The following is a 17,565-nucleotide window of genomic DNA, read 5'->3' as shown; positions in this document are numbered from 1 at the left end:
ATTTCCCCAATGAATATGTATGAGATCTATTAGCATACAATGAAAGCAGTGCATGCAAATAGATCTCATGCATATTCATTGGGGAAATCCTGAAAACCCGACTGGATTGCGGCCCTCGAGGACCGACATTGGACACCCCTGCATTAGACGCTCTGGTAGAAACCCGTTTACAAAGTATGTATTCTTCCCAATTAATATTTCCAAATTAATAAAGTGTCTTTGCTTATTTGTAAATGGGTCTCTACCAGGGCCTTTAATTCAGTAGCATAATTAAATGAAATAACTGTTTCTGAAGTTTATAGGGACGGACCATTTTTTGGCCCAATATCTCATCTATCTATATATATATATATATATATATATATACTAGTGTTTAAGCCCGTTACATTAACGGGGTCCTAGAATATATGACTGGCTGTCTGTCTTTATTTATGTCTCTCTCCCTGCTCCTGTCTCTTTCTTCCTTTCTTTCTGTCTCTCTCCCTCCTGCAATTTTTCCCTAGCCTCCTTTGTCTGTCTGTATTTTTTTCTGTCTCTCCCCTCCCCCCCCCCACTTTCCTTTGCAGAAGCAGCAGTGATATTTCCCTTCCCCTCCAAATCCCTGTGTAGTAGTAGCAGCATTTCCCCCCACCACCACCACCACCCCATTCCCTTCTCTTCCCCCCCTCCCCCACTTTCCTTTGCAGAAGCAGCAGCGGTATTTCCCTTCCCCTCCAGGTCCCTGCTGAAGCAGTAGAAGCATTTTCCCCCACACCCCATTCCCTTCTCTTACCGTGAGCTGCCCTGCTCCGTTCGGCCCCTCCCACTTCCTTTCCAGCGTGCTGGCCTGCTGTGGCTGAATGTTTTTTTTCGGCGGCTCTTCTCACGATCCCCATGGTGGCAGTTCCTCCTGTTCAAAGCGGCCTGCTGAGGTTCGCGGCCGGCTGTAACGAACCTCGCAGGCCGCTCTCCAACTTGGTAGCATGTTCCCTCAGACGCGATTACGTCAGAGGGAACGTGCTACCATGTGGAGAGCGGCCTGCGAGGTTCGTTACAGCCGGCCGCGAACCTCAGCAGGCCGCTTTGAACAGGAGCGGTAACGTTTTTTGCGGGAAGGGGGGAGTCTAGTAAGTACACAGGGCCGGACACAAGAGGAGCCGCCACCGCGAAAAACCCCAGCGAGACCGCGAGTGTGGGGCCGTTGCAAAGAGCTGACTTCTGCAGCGCCGTAGTCAATTTTGTTTTGAATGTGTGAGCAAGCAGTGAGTTTTTTTTTCCTGCAGGAGAGTATGAGCGGTAGTGGTTGTTGCGGGAGAGGAGGGGGTGGGTTGGAGTCGGCGACGTGCAGGCTGCCAGAGCGGCAGGGGTAGGCAACCTTTTTTGTTGAATGTCTGCCGGGTAAAGCACCGTGTCGAGGAGAGCAAGCAGTGAGTTTTTATTTTTCCTGCAGGAGAGCATGAGCGTTAGCGTTTGTTGCGGGAGAGGAGGGGGTAGTTGGAATTTGTCAGCTTCGCGTGGGGCCGTAGTAAGCGCGGGGCATGCTGCAGTCTTGGCGGCCACGGACATACGGATCACGGAAGCACGCCGATAAGACTGCGCATGCGTCGCCTACGGTTTTATTATATAGATATATATATATATATATATATATTGTGACAGGGAAGCCCCTGTCACAAGTAAAAAGACTATGGGTCCAGTCAGAAATACTGCCCTTAAGGCTGTAAGCGCTAAAATAAAGCCTATTTCTCCTGGTAAAAGCAGCCAGGTAGCACAACCAAATAACATGGTGGAAAAGCAGGGGTGGAGTCAGCCCAAGATTCTGGAAGGGAGGGCACTGAAACCACAAGCCAGTCCCTATTACTCCTTTCCCCAGGTTAGAGGAATCCAGGTAGAAGGGGGTGGAGCTGGTCATGGAGCCCTGCAACCATGCAAACCTCAAATAGGCAGAAGGCAGAGTAATCAGGGAGGAGGAGGAGGCTCACCTGTTCCTGATTATAGGAGCCCAGCAGCAAACCAAGATAGCTGCTATCTCCCTTCTTCCACCAGCCAGCCAAGAAAGCTTTCAGGACACCAGCCCACCAGGGGAGAGAGATTACCTCCAGGGAAGTACCATAACTTTCCTAGCACGTTTTGGGGTGAGGAGCTAGAGGGTGTTCCTGAAGGGGAAAATGATTTGAGAGGGCTGGCAGGTATTCAAAGGGGGGGATGGGAAGAACCAGCAGAAGTGCAGGACTTCATAGAGAGCCCTAATCCCCTGGAGCCAGCCTGGGAAATGCTCAGTGAGGAAGGCTCTGGAGAATACATGTTGGAGGAAGACATGGACATGGAGTTTTGAGCTAGAAAAGGCATGGCAGCAGTGCCTAATTAAGTAATGCCAAAATAATTCCTTAAACCTCAGTTCTCTTAAGTGCCCTTTGAATTAAAATTCTGGATGTTAGAGGCATGCTCGGGTGGGCGATTAAGACCTTTAGCATAAGGGAGGTTTGCCCGCACAACCTGGGTTCAGGTTGTGAACGTCCTTCAAAGGGAGGGACTAGGAGAAAGAGGAAAATAATAAAAGCCAAAAACGTTTTTTTTTTCTCTTCTACAAAGTATAGGGGAAAGCTTGCTGACACCTGTTGTGCTCAGCTGTGAATTAGTAAACCAGCTTGGGTTGGGGGAGAAGTCTTAGTCCTGAGAGGGGACGCTACGGAAGCAGTGAAGAAACTGCAGAAGCAATTTTTTTTCTGTTTTTTTTTATGATGATTTCAATGCACTTAGGAAGATTGACAGTCACATGCAGAGGCACATCCGGTGTGCCCGGGACTTATGTAATATACTGTGAACTCAAAGACTGTGCCCTGTGACAAATGTGCATGCAGTGATGTTTTGGGCTTGCATGTTAATAAACCCAAAGAAGTTTTGCTAGAAGTCCAGTCTCCGGGTTTTTCCTTTGACCAACCATATAAAAGGCGCTCCTAAAATCTTACCTATGATCCGAGCCGGGGTTTCCCACCTACTTGGGGTCTGGCCTGGCCACAATATATATATGGTATATATTATATATGAAACACTTCTTAGATGTAAAGATCTGCTCAAGGCCAGGAAATGTAAGCACAAATGATAAGAATTATGCATAAATACACTGTACCTGTCATTAACACTAGTATTTTCCAGGTATGCAAGAATGTGCCTTTCAAAGTAGCTGTCAATCCTCTCCTCTGCACATGCAGGTGTACCGAAAATGTCTTGAACCAGTGGACTTCTTAAAACTGCTTCAAACTTCCCATCCAATAGAAGCTGCAGCAGGAGCTCACTTTCTGCAAGTTAATCAGTTAATATTAGGGAATATGAAAGGCATACAGAGACCTGTCATACCATGGTAGCTACTTGGGTGACCCAGTTCTTGAAACACAGAAGAGATTAAAAATACACAAACTTGGTTCACGTGCATCCTCCACAAAGTAAAATACAAGTGAAGACTAAGGAGCCATTTTAGTAAAGCTTAGCATGTTCCACTGTGTTTCCCCGAAAATAAGATAGTTTTATATTAATTTGGGGTCCAAAAAACACCCTAGGGATTATTTTCAGGGATGTCTTATTTTTTTTGTGTGTACAACAATCATCTCTCACCCATCTCCTTGTGCAGCATCTTTCTATCCCCCCTTCCATCCTCCCCATGCAGCAGAACTCTGAAAGCAATTTCATTGTATTGTGTTAAATCTAACCTAATCTAAGCATTGTTCTTGTATGCCACATCTTCCCTATAAAATAGAGGTTTAATTGGTTAACAAACAAATTGCGGATCATCCTTAAACAAACTAAATTTCAGATGTCATAATATTTCAGAATTAAAGTCTTGAGACACACACTGAGCTGCAGAGTAATGCATTTGGGGATTAATAATAGGAAGGAACCGTATATGCTGGGAGGAGAGAAGCTGATATGCACGGACGGGGAGAGGGACCTTGGGGTGATAGTGTCCGAAGATCTAAAGGCAAAAAAACAGTGTGACAAGGCAGTGGCTGCTGCCAGAAGGATTCTGGGCTGTATAAAGAGAGGCGTAGTCAGTAGAAGGAAGAAGGTGTTGATGCCCCTGTACAGGTCATTGGTGAGGCCCCACTTGGAGTATTGTGTTCAGTTTTGGAGACCGTATCTGGCGAAAGACGTAAGAAGACTTGAGGCGGTCCAGAGGAGGGCGACGAAAATGATAGGAGGCTTGCGCCAGAAGACGTATGAGGAGAGACTGGAAGCCCTGAATATGTATACCCTAGAGGAAAGGAGAGACAGGGGAGATATGATTCAGACTTTCAAATACTTAAAGGGTATTAACGTAGAACAAACTCTTTTCCAGAGAAAGGAAAATGGTAAAACCAGAGGACATAATTTGAGGTTGAGGGGTGGTAGATTCAGGGGCAATGTTAGGAAATTCTACTTTACGGAGAGGGTGGTGGATGCCTGGAATGCGCTCCCGAGAGAGGTGGTGGAGAGTAAAACTGTGACTGAGTTCAAAGAAGCGTGGGATGAACACAGAAGATTTAGAATCAGAAAATAATATTAAAGATTGAACTAGGCCAGTTACTGGGCAGACTTGTACGGTCTGTGTCTGTGCATGGCCGTTTGGAGGAGGATGGGCTGGAGTAAGTCTTAACAGAGATTTTGGCAGTTGGAACTCAAGCACAGTACCGGGTAAAGCTTTGGATTCTCGCCCAGAAATAGCTAAGAAGAAAAAAAAAAATTTAAATTGAATCAGGTTGGGCAGACTGGATGGACCATTCGGGTCTTTATCTGCCGTCATCTACTATGTTACTATGTATGTTACTATGTTACTATGTTACAACTGTGCATGAGCAATCTTGAGACATCACAACATACAGACTTGTTTCAACACACTTACTACTTTCTTTCATACTTGGGTAGATAAACTATTGAACACCCCTCGTATTCGTTTAAACATCCATGTTAATTGATGTGATAAAATATTTATTTTTTTAATTCTTTATTGATTTTCCAAATCTTAACAGTGCAATACACAAGTATATAAACATATAATAAATCAATAAAAACACACATACATAGATTCTTTCAATAACCTTTCCCTATTTAAAATAGTAATGTAATCCCACCCACCCTGGATGTATATACTCAAAGGGCTAAAATTAAGATAGAAATAGCCCTCCCCACCCCCCCTTCCCTGGATGTGTGTGGAAATAAACAAAAATTAAAGACAAAAGACAACTATAATGATAAAATATATATTTTTTAAAAACTTAAAAGTATCAGCCTTATGAAATATTGGTACGGTGGGGTTTTTTTTTAATGTTGTATAGATTTTTGATTTATTATAAATGCATATATGATTAATATTATTTGTATAGATACTGTATTGCATTTTTGTTAGCTTTAGAAACTCAATAAAGATTTTTTTTTTTTAAGTTATCAGCCAGGACCACATATGAAAACTAAATACTGTCTTCTATAGCTCACTCGTCTTCATCTTGTTTGTTCATAATCGGGGGAGGGGGGACCAAGCTTTCCTGCCCTATTGGGCCCCATACAATTTCTCAATTTGGAATGATTAAGTCTAAAAGAAGAAAATATTATTTCTATGGCAGAAGACATTACTGCTATTAAAAGTGAAATCATTACTTGAACAGTCTCTAAATCCAAGTGCTTAACAAGTGATCTCCATCATTTCATTGGTGTAACTCTTTTTATAACATCATCAACAAACATATATTTCTCAAATGGTTCCCCTTAGCTCTGAAATTTATTATAGTTGGTATTACAGAAGGATGATTTCTGGATACCCATGTCATAGCTAACTCCTCTTCTTCAGCACTTAGGATTTGACCCTGGTACTGGATATTGATAATATTTGCAAGAAAATGAGCTGGAGGCAGTGCACATCTCATTCAATTTTTTAATACTTGTAATTTAATTCTGTCATTGTGCAGTTCAGGTTTTAAGTGCTCACTCAGTTCCATCCAAATTTCAATAGCATCAGCTATAAAATAGCTATGTTTCTGTATTTTATTTAAATCTTCAGAAAAGGGTTTCAGGGTTCCCAGCATAGTTTCAACATTTCTCTTAAGTCCAATGTTGAAGATTTTGCCTTAACAGTGGCATCTATTTTCTCTCAATTTTGTTTGCAAACTGCCAACAGAATAGGTCAGTTCTTGATATACTACACAAAACGATCCAATACAGAGTTCCATTTAACATCTTGTGGAAGCATTAGCTTGGTTCCACCCATTCATTTCACTGCTACTGTTGCAAAATGATTGTTACGGAAGTATGGAAATATTAGGTTTTTACCTCAGTAATCTTTCTAGTAGACAGACACTTTGGGCTTCTTTTACAAAGGTGCACTAGCATTTTTAAACACACGCACCGGATTAGCACAAGCTAGCCGAAAATCTACCGCCTGCTCAAAAGGAGGCAGTAGCGGCTAGCGCGCTATATTCCACGCGATAAGGCCCTTACGCGCCTTTGTAAAAGGAGCCCTTCATTACTGAAGCTGTGGGTAGTCAATCCCTTCTCAGAAGAATTCTTGTAGAGGAGCCTCATTAGCATTCTTTTGCTCCATCTCCCATCGCTCTGGGCTGTCCTTCAATTCCTCAGTTCATCCCAAAGTAGATGGAGAGAAAATTGAATAGGGAGGGGTATGGAAAAACACGCCCTGAGAAACACACTGTTCTACTAATATCATTAAACATATAACAGACAAAAAAACAAAAAACTTTTAACCATTTGCAATACATAACAAGGTGAAAAACAAACAAGTCACTAACCTTTCTTTACATACACCCTAGATTCTTCAACATGGCAGTCATGCCCTCTATCCTTGTCAAGGATGGATAAAGGAAATAAGCAAGATGTTGATTGCCCGGCACATTTGAGGAAGTAAGCAAGCAAATTAGCATATGACATGGTGGGCTTCAAGAATAAAGTGTCTTGTCTACTAGAAAGAAGATTACCAAGCTAGGAATCTAATCTTTCCTTCTAGTGCAACAAACACATTATTCCTGAACCTGTGGGATATATCAAAGCAGTCCCCCGAGTTTAGGGTGGGACAGATGGCTTTACAAAAGGTAAATCGTGCCAAACGAACCTGATTGAATTTTTCGATTGGGTGACCAGAGAGCTGGATCGAGGACATATGCTAGATGTAATTTACTTGGATTTCAGCAAAGCCTTTGATATAGTTCCTCATAGGAGGCTGTTGAACAAACTTAAAGGGCTGAAGTTAGGACCCAAAGTGGGTCAGACAGACGCCAGAGGGTGATGGTTAATGGAAGTCGCTCGAAGGAAGGAAAGGTGACTAGTGGAGTCCCTCAGGGTTCAGTTCTGGGGCCAATCCTGTTCAATATGTTTGTGAGTGACATTGCTAAAGGATTAGAAGGAAAAGTGTGCCTTTTTGCAGATGATACCAAGATTTGTAACAGAGTAGACACCGAAGAGGGAGTGGAAAATATGAAAAAGGATCTGCAAAAGTTAGAGGAATGGTCTAATGCCTGGCAATTAAAATTCAATGCAAAGAAATGCAGAGTAATGCATTTGGGGATTAATAATAGGAAGGAACCGTATATGCTGGGAGGAGAGAAGCTGATATGCACAGACGAGGAGAGGGACCTTGGGGTTATAGTGTCCGAAGATCTAAAGGCAAAAAAACAGTGTGACAAGGCAGTGGCTGCTGCCAGAAGGATGCTGGGCTGTATAAAGAGAGGCGTAGTCAGTAGAAGGAAGAAGGTGTTGATGCCCCTGTACAGGTCATTGGTAAGGCCCCACTTGGAGTATTGTGCTCAGTTTTGGAGACCGTATCTGGCGAAAGACGTAAGAAGACTTGAGGCAGTCCACAGGAGGGCAACGAAAATGATAGGAGGCTTGCGCCAGAAGACGTATGAGGAGAGACTGGAAGCCCTGAATACTTTGCTTTTCCCTCAACTCCACCCTCTGCATAATACCTCCTTCTCCCGATCTTCTCAATTCCGCAAATACCAATAATATCTGCCCTGGCCTCAAAATCCCCATGCTGATTCGCACCAGACCACATCCTCCCCCCAAAAAACCCCCGAAGAATCAACCATGCTTCTTTAAAGTCTGTTTCCCCTGCCAATCTCCCCAACCTTGCCTCTGACTCGCTCACCCCAGTCCCAATGCTTTATTGCAACGCAAGATCCGCTTGCAACAAGATTCAAATTCTGAAGGACCTACTTGAAGATTCTGAACCTGGTTTCCTATGCATCACGGAATCATGGTTTAAAAATATGACCTATTTACACAAAATGAACTCTGCTCCCATGGCTACCAAGGTCTCTTTTCACCTAGATCTAACCGTAAAGGAGGTGGCCTGGCAATTCTCTACAAATCCTTTTTCGATGTTCAGCTCCTCGAAAGGGGTTGCCACACCTCACTAGAATACATGCTTGCTTCCGTCAATGATGAACTTCACCCTCACCCACTGGGCATCCTGTTCCTATACCGCCCACCTACCCCTTGGAACAACTCCTCCGAACTCGTCCTTGAGACTATAACAAACGCCTTCCTCAAGTTCCAAAGATTATTGATCATCGGAGACATCAATCTCCACCTAGACGGCATCACCAGCAAGGATACGAATGAACTTATTAGCTTCCTCACCTCCCTTGGCCTCACCCCCCTGCACCATCCCCAACCCATGAAAAGGGGCACACACTAGACCTCATTAGCTTCCTCGACCTTACCGCTCACAAGACGTCAATTGACAACACTCGCTGGGAACATGTCCCCTGGTCTGACCACTTCCTAGGGGCTTTCTGTCTCCCCATCTTTATGTCGCACCTTGGGGCTCCACCCCGCACTTCCAACCCTATTACCTTCCGCAAAAAAATCACAAGCGACCTGTTCTGGTCTAAATTTCTCAATCTATTCTCCTCTGCCCCTAAGCCTGCAGATTCAGGTACTAATTGGCATAACTGGGTCGCTCTCTCCAAATCCACCTATCTTTCCCTCGCCCCCCTTTCCACTAAATCCATCTCCTATCCCCGCAAGGCCCCTTGGTTCCTCTCATATCACAGAGAGCTAAAACAGAAATGTCGAGCTCTGCAGCGCATATAGAAAAAATCAAAATGTCCTATAGACAGACAGTCATGGAGAGTCAATATCAAACTGTACAATACAGCACTAAAAAAAGCAAGAAAGAACTTCTATGGTGACAAAATCTCCAGGTCCAACAATCAAAGCAGTACTCTATTCAACATCTGGCGCTCCCTAACCTCCAAAAGAGACCCCACCATGCTCCCCTCCTCTCCCTCAGCCAATGTTCTAGCAAAATTCTTCAACGATAAGGTTTCTTCCTTGAGATGCTCTTTCCCTCCTTCAGTCTCTTACAACTCCCTAGTGCCCACCGATTCCACTCCTACTCTAATGGTCTCCAACCCTATCCCAGCTGACAGATCCTGGACCACCTTTGAGCGCGTATCTGAATCCCTGGTCCTCAATCTCTGCCTCAAACTGAAATCCTGTAATTGCTCCTTGGACCCATTCTCCTCCTACCTATACGAGAACATTCCCGCTCAGGCTATTTCTTCTATCACCATTCTCATAAACTCTGCCCTTCAGTCGGGCCATTTCTCCCCAGAAATGGGTCATATCGCCTTGACCCCACTACTGAAAAAATCTGACCTTGACCCTTCCATACCATCCAGCTATCGCCCAATTGCAAATATCCCTCTACTAACCAAGATGCTAGAGTCCATCATTTCTTCCCAACTCTCATCATACTTAGAGAGATTCTCTATTCTTTTACCCTATCAATATGGCTTTCGTCCTAACTTCAGCACCGAATCCCTACTGTCTTTCCTGATTTCAAGAGTTCAACAACTTCACTCTTGAAACAAGTTCGCCGTCCTCCTACAATTTGACCTTTCCGCTGCTTTCGACGTTGTTTACCATGATATTCTTGTTTACCAACTCTCTGAGATAGGTATCAACTCCACAGTCCTAGGTTGGTTCTCTAAATTCCTCCGCTCTCGTTCTTACATTGTTAACATGAATGGCACCTCATTCTCCCCCTGGAAACCGAATTGTGGAGTCCCGCAAGGCTCTCCACTATCCCCTATCCTTTTCAACATATATATGTCCTCCCTAAAACTCCTCCACCTATCCCCCCTTGAAACAATTTACACTTATGCAGACGACATCCTTGTCCTCCTCGAGACCGATTCGAACCTCACCGACCTGTCTAAGAACATATCCTCTTATATAATGAACCTACAATCCTGGGCCCACACTGTGCAAATGAAATTGAATGAGTCCAAAACAAGACTTCTTTGGCTCGGTCCAAAACTAGATCACCTACCCACCTCCATCTGGCTCCTCTCTGCAGCTTGAGTTCTCGAGCAAGGTCTTGGGCATCATCATTGATTCCACATTGTCCTTCAATGACCACCTCCAATCCTAGGTAAAAAAATGCTTTTTCAGCCTTCACATGCTGAGGAAAGTTAGATCCTGCTTCCATCAAAAACATTTTTCCCTCCTTGTCCAATCCATCATCCTCTCCAGATTGGACTATTGCAACTCTATCTACTTAAGCCTAACTAAGAAAAACCTCCACAGACTCCAACGGATTCAGAATGCCGCGGCCAAGCTCATCTTCGCTAAAAGTAAATTTGACCATGTCTCCCCGCTCCTGGCCAAGCTCCATTGGCTTCCGATAATCGCCAGGGTCCACTATAAATGCGCCTGTTTAACTTTCAAAATCCTATATGGTATCCTCCCTCCCTTTATCTCTCTTTCTTGGAATTCCTCAGACCTTAATACCACCAGATCCTCCCACAAATTAAAACTATCCTTCCCCTCGCTAAAAGGCATTTCCCACACAGGAAAGCTAGGGACCTCCCTTCACTTCAAAATCACTGAGCTCTGGAACAACCTTACCTCCCCTCTTCGGAACTTGAGCTCTCTCCAAGTTTTCCGCAAACATCTGAAAACCTGGCTTTTCTCAAAAAATGTAAGTCTCCCTCCAACTTAGGAATCAAAGAAACTCTTATATCTTGGCATCCCAAGTCCTCTAAATTTTCTTCACACTTCTACCTCTAACCCTCTGTTGTAGTTCCTTCCTATTTCTCCTATTGTAAACCGCGTCGAGCTCTACGAACGTGGAGATGATACAAACCTAAGGATTAGTTTAGATTAGAGGAAAGGAAAGACAGGGGAGCTATGATTCAGACGTTCAAATACTTGAAGGGTATTAACGTAGAACAAAATCTTTTCCAGAGAAAGGAAAATGGTAAAACCAGAGGACATAATTTGAGGTTGATGGGTGGTAGATTCAGGGGCAATGTTAGGAAATTCTACTTTACGGAGAGGGTAGTGGATGCCTGGAATGCGCTCCCGAGAGAGATGGTGGAGAGTAAAACTGAGACTGAGTTCAAAGAAGCGTGGGATGAACACAGAAGATTTAGAATCAGAAAATAATATTAAATATTGAACTAGGCCAGTACTGGGCAGACTTGCACGGTCTGTGTCTGTGTATAGCCGTTTGGTGGAGGATGGGCTGGGGAGGGCTTCAATGGCTGGGAGGGTGTAGATGGGCTGGAGTAAGTCTTAACAGAGATTTCAGCAGTTGGAACCCAAGCACAGTACCGGGTAAAGCTTTGGATTCTTGCACAGAAATAGCTAAGAAGAAAAAAATTTAAAATTAAAAAAAAAAAAAAAAAATGTTAAAGTGAATCAGGTTGGGCAGACTGGATGGACCATTCGGGTCTTTATCTGTCGTCATCTACTATGTTACTATGTAGATGAGCCTGCTGACAGAACTGAAAATCCGAATGCAAAGTCCATCCTGTAAAACTTTGTGAATGTATGAAGAGAGGTCCAAGTGGCCACTCTACAGATTTCTTCCAGGGACATGCTGAAGATTCCACCCATGATGAAGCTATGCTTCTTGTGAATGTGCCTTGACTGATATAGGCAAGATGCTTACCACTTCCGATATAGGCTGAAGAAATGGCCATATGGATCCATCTTGAAATGGTCGCTTTCAAGGCTGGTCGGCATTTACAGGAAGCTCCCATCAATACGAACAGGTGATCTGACAGTTGAAATTCGTTCATAACTTCCACATATTACAGTAAGAAACTGCACACAATTTCAACACCTGATCACTCTCTTTCTTGATCTAGAGGGAATGAAGGCAGGCAAACGTACTTCTTCGTTGATATGGAAGCTTGAATTTAATGGGTTAAGACCAGATGGTATTCATCCCAGAATACAAAAGAACTCAAACATGAAATTGCTGTTCTGCTGTTAGTGATCTGTAATCTGTCGATAAATCATCTGAAGTACCTGAAGATTGGAGGGTGGCCAATGCTATGCCGAATTTTTAAAAGTTTTCCAGAGGATATCCGGGAAATTACAGATTGGTAAGCCTTTTTTATAAATCTTTATTAACTTTCAATTCAAGAACAGTGCAATGAAATATAAATACTGCGCTTTTCAAAAATCGTGATTCCTGGTGGCGTGAGGTGTGCTTCTGTGTCACACCTCACGGCGCCTGCGCTAGCTGGAGGCGCATGTTCCAGAGACTTCTCCCTCCCGCTGCCGCTGCTCTTCAAAGCGGCCTGCTGTGGTTCGCCAGCCGCTGTAGCGAACCTCGCAGGCCGCTCTCCACCTTCCCGATGCAGATAAAAAAGGAAATCCAGGTAGGACGGAGACTGCGATCGGCAGTGACTGCTGCTACTCCTCCAGCTGCCTAGCTCCTCTCCGCCGGCCCTGGACGGCAGCCCCCTCCACCCCGTCCTGATCACGAGGGAGACCGTGCAAGGGGAAGGGGAAAGGGAGGAAGTGTCTCTAGCACCCGTTAATGTAACGGGCTTAAAGAGTTAATATATATATATAAACAACCAAATCTGTATCTCCTCTGGTGCATTCCTCTCCAAGTATGTTAATTTGTAACAAAACAACAAGGCAAGTGATCCACCAAAGAATCCAACATGGAACTAAAGAAGATCAGCAGACAATAAGGAGATTCAAATCAGGTTTATTCAAGGTGCTCCCAGGAACCATGTCTGATGCATTTCACCAAACAAGGCTGGTCAATGCTAACAGAAAACCATGTCTTTCATACACACAGGACACTAAAACCACCATTACCCAGTATGGAATAAGTAATCACAAACTACGCCCCCCCCCCCTTTCCCTTTATACAAAAGCATGGAAGAGGAGTGGTGACTGACCCGCATGAAGGTGAGGAGAAGGGAGAGAGATGGGCCTGGGGTGGAGCCTGGAGAGTGAGAGAGATGGTGGCACTGGCAGTCAGTCGGGCAGATGATAGAAGTGAGGATAACTTAAGGGAGAGAGAGAAGGGGGCACAGCAGATGTTGAAGTGGGGACTGGAAAAGGGGGCAGAAGTGGGGACTGGATAAGGAGGCAAATGATGAAAATAGGGAGAACTTGTGCCGTCAGCGTCAGGCACATATGAGAAAGCAGCAGTAGGAGGAGGAGGTGAGGGGCCCTCACCTCCTCATCACTGCTGTTGCTTTCCCACATGCTGCATGGGGGGAAGAAGGCAGGATAACATGATTGAATTGCCTGTGGTGGAGAGAGAGAAGGGGGCAGATAATGGAAGTGGGGAGAACTTGTGCCGTCAGCATCAGGCACGTGTGGAAAAACATCATTAGCAGTGAGGAGGTGAGGGGCCCTCACCACTGCTGCTGTTTTCCCACATGCTAGATGGTTATGTGAGTGTGGATAAGGGTCCAGGTAGCGAGCTTAGAGAGGAAGGGCAAATTTTGGCAATGTTGTAGAGATAGAAGCGACAGGCTTTAGCAGTCTGTTGGATGTGCACATAAAGTGAGAGGTCAGAGTTGAAGACAACTCCAAGTTTGTAAATAATACTATTATTGTTCCAGTCTCCTCTGCTCACAAAGACAGAGAACAGAGGGAGAAGAGTGGAGGGTTTAGGAGGAAAGAGGAGCACCTCAGTCTTGGATATGTTTAGTTTTAGATGGCAGCAAGAAATTGTATGATTGTATGTGATGATCTTAAGGTAACTAAACAGGTTGAAAAGGTGACAGGAAAAGCTAGAAGGAAAAGCTAGGTTGCATAGGGAGAGAGAGATATGGTTAGTAGGAAAAAGGAGGTATTGATGCCCCTGTATAAGACTTTGGTGAGACCTCATTTAGAATATTGTATACAATTCTGGAGGCTGCACCTTCAAAAAGATATATAAAGGATGGAGTCGATCCAGAGGAAGGCTAATAAAATGGTATGTGGTCTTCATCATAAGGCATATGGGGACAGACGGGAGAGGGGAGATATGATAGACATTTGAATACCTACGTAATGTAAATGTGCACGAGTCGAGTCTCTTTAATTTAAAAGGAAACTCTGCAATGAGAGGGCATAGGATGAAGTTAAGAGGTGATAAGCTCCGGAGTAATCTAAGGAAATACTTATTTATAGAAATAATAATAATAATAGCAGTTTACCGTATTTTCACACATATAACGCGCGCGTTATACACAATTTTACAAACCATGTGCATTATATGCATGAGCGCGTTGTACAATTTTTTTTTTTTACATCGTTCTCCCCCCCGACGTCCGATTCATCCCCCAGCCCTGAAAGCCTGATGCCCCACCCTGAAGGACCGCTCGCACCCCCACCCTGAAGGACCGCTCGCACACCCCCCCCAACGACCGATTCATCCCCCAGCCCCCCCCCCCCCCGCATGGAGAAGCAGCCTACCGTTGGTTCCTGATACCAGTGAGCCCTGCTGCTTCCTCTGCCGGCGATCCCGCCCCTTCTCTGAGCCCTGCGTTGCTTCCTCTGCCGTGGTCCCGCCCTTTCTCTGATGTCAGAGGAAGCAGCGCAGGGCTCAGAGAAGGGGGCGGGACAGCCGGCAAAGGAAGCAGCAGGGCTCACTGGCATCGGGAACCAACGGTAGGCTGCTTCTCCGTGCGTGGGGGGGCTGGGGGATGGTCCTTCAGGGTAGGGGTGCGAGCAGTCCTTCAGGGTGGGGCATCAGGCTTTCAGGGTGGGGACAGGACTTCCAAGGGGACAAACAGGACTTCAAGGGGGACAGGCAGACCTTTAAGAGGGGACAGGCAGAGTCGGGGCAGAGGGTAGGGCGGCGAGAGGAGAGTCGGGACGTCAAGGCAGGAGCAGGGCGGCGATTCGGGGCAGAGCTGCGAGAGGAGAGTCGGGACGTCAAGGCAGGAGCAGGGCCACGATTCGGGGCAGAGCTGCGAGAGGAGAGTCGGGACGGCAGAAGGAGGCTTTAATTCAAGGAGCAGCATGCGCGGTATATGCGTGTGCGCACTATATATCAATTTGTTTACATAAATTTTGGTTTCCCGCACGCTATACCCCTGTGCGCGTTTTACACGGGTGCGCGGTATATGCATGAAAATACGGTATATACCGCAGGACCATGAAGTTCTATGCAGTTTACAATGATCAAAAATGTTACAAATTGTTACAAAAACTGGTGTCTAACAACTCTAGAGATCAGTTATTGAGGGGAAGATTGTGCAAATCAGCTACCTAGGTACTTCAAGAACAGATATGTTTTTAGGTGTCTCCTGAATTCCCCATAAGTATAAGTAATTGTTCCAGATCTTTACCCCATAATGCTGCCTGATATGAAAAGAAAGGGTGGTAGATGCATGGAACAGTCTCCCAGAGAGGGTGGTGGAGCAGAGACTGTCTCTGAATTCAAAAGGAACTGGGATAGGCATGTGGGATCTCTCGGAGAGAGAAAGAGATAATGGTTACTGCGGAAGGGCAGACTAGATGGGCCATTTGGCCATTATCTGCCATCATGTTTCTTTCTATATTTCTATCAAGACAGTAATGTCAGCCAAATAGGTTGAGACTTTTCTTGGACTTTAGGTGAAATTTCAGGTATAGAGAGGTAGATCTGGGAGTCATTAGCATATGGATGATACCGGAAGCCACAGGAGGAGATCAGGGCACTGAGCGAAGAGGTGTAGAGAGAGAAAAGAAAAGGTGCTAAGACAGCCCTGGATAGGCCAACCACTAGGGGGATAGCAGCAGAGAAGGACCCATCAGCACATACAGTAAAGGTGCAATGGGAAAGGTAGAACATAAGGACATAAGAATAGCCTTACTGGGTCAGACCAATGGTCCATCAAGCCCAGTTGCCCATTCTCATGGTCGTCAATCCAGGTCACTAGTACCTGGCCAAAACCCAAGGAGTAGCAATATTTCATGCTACCGATCCAGGGCAAGCAGTGGCTTCCCCATGTCTCTCTTAAACCAGGAGAGGAATCCAAGCAACGACAGCGTATCAAGGATCAAGTAAAGGACCTTCGATTTGGCCAGGAACAAATCACTGCAGACTTTGGTGAAGGCAGTCTCAGTTGACTGTAAGGGAGAAAGCCTGGCTGTAGAGAATCAAGAATCTGTCGAGATGAAAGGAAGTCAAGGCAGCAACGGAGGACTGCATGCTCGAGTGGTTTGGTTAGGAAGGGAGATAGGGCGATAGTTGGGCAGGCAGGTGGGTCCAGCGAAACACAAAGGTCGCTGAAGTAGAACAGAGATAAAGAGGTTCAGTACTCACTTGTCACCTCCGTCGTTCCACCACTAACACAACCATCTGCCTGCTTCAATCCCCGGTCAGCCACTGGCGAGAAACCCCTCAGCAGCGCCCACTCCACGCTCGCTCGCATCTCTGCACAACCTACACCACTAAAAAAAGGGGACTGACAATCGGTCCTTTCCCTTCTGTGCACTAACTGTATATTACACCGTCAACACCATTCACTGCAGTCTCTGCTACACTGCTCGACCCATGTGCAAAACACCGGCGTAGAGAGCAGCCATGACAGCTTCGCAAGGCACGCCGGGAAAAACATTATACACGTGCACTGTCTATCCTATCACAACACCGGGTCTTTACCACGCCTGCCCCTCTTTCCTACTTCTCTCAGCCCCGCCCACAATTTTCGGAACTAGGAAGCTGGGCAAAGCAGAGCCAACTAGAGCACGCTTAGACCCGTTGAAAGACACTTATCTTGTCCAATCAGAGTTCATAAAAGCACTAACTTGAAAACGGAGCTCTGGTTTTGATGTGAGTACGCTGTTATGCTCTGGTGCAGTGGTCTCAAACTTGCGACCCGGGGGCCACATGCGGCCCGCCAGGTCCTATTTTGAGGCCCTCAGTATGTTTATCATAATCACAAAAGTAAAATAAAACAGTTTCTTGATCAAATGTCTCTTTAGCTATAAATTACAATATTATTATTAAGACTTAGCCAAAAGGAAAGATTTATAAACTATATAGAGTTTTACCTCATGCACAATTGTCATTTCTTTAAGACATTAACTTTTTTCTGAGGCCCTCCAAGTATCTACAAATCCAAAATGTGGCCCTGCAAAGGATTGGAGATGGAGTTTGAGACCACTGCTCTGGTGGGTCCTTTTCTGATGTGCTATTCTCTTTCTGTGAGATGTCACAGGACCCCTCAGAAAGTGACTACTAAACAGATCACCTGGGGCTTAGCCCATACAAAAACAGCTGCGCTCCTTATCTGTTTGCAATTGAACTTGGTGTTGTGGTGAGAGAAGAGAGGGGTAACTTGCGCAGAGGAGGAAGCG

The 17,565-nt window shown here is 45.2% G+C and overlaps 1 protein-coding gene across 3 annotated transcripts in view; it reads right to left on the bottom strand.

Annotated features, from left to right (window-relative positions):
- TTC27 (tetratricopeptide repeat domain 27) overlaps positions 1–16,845 on the bottom strand; it is a 677,043-nt gene extending 660,198 nt beyond the window's left edge. For all 3 annotated transcript variants that reach the window (XM_033935684.1, XM_033935685.1, XM_033935682.1), the window contains exons 1-2: positions 16,529–16,845; positions 3,110–3,278 (exon numbers count right to left, since the gene is read on the bottom strand). In XM_033935684.1, the coding sequence (XP_033791575.1) occupies positions 3,110–3,278; positions 16,529–16,637 (278 nt within the window). In that variant the 5' untranslated portion in view covers positions 16,638–16,845. The remainder of the gene's footprint in view (positions 1–3,109; positions 3,279–16,528) is intronic.
- Between the last annotated feature and the right edge of the window lie 720 nt (positions 16,846–17,565).

Source organism: Geotrypetes seraphini, chromosome 3 (genome assembly GCF_902459505.1).
Source record: "Geotrypetes seraphini chromosome 3, aGeoSer1.1, whole genome shotgun sequence".
Taxonomy (NCBI): Eukaryota; Metazoa; Chordata; class Amphibia; order Gymnophiona; family Dermophiidae; genus Geotrypetes; species Geotrypetes seraphini.
The sequence above is the reverse complement of the archived record's forward strand: the minus strand, read 5'-3'. Positions and strand labels throughout refer to the sequence as shown.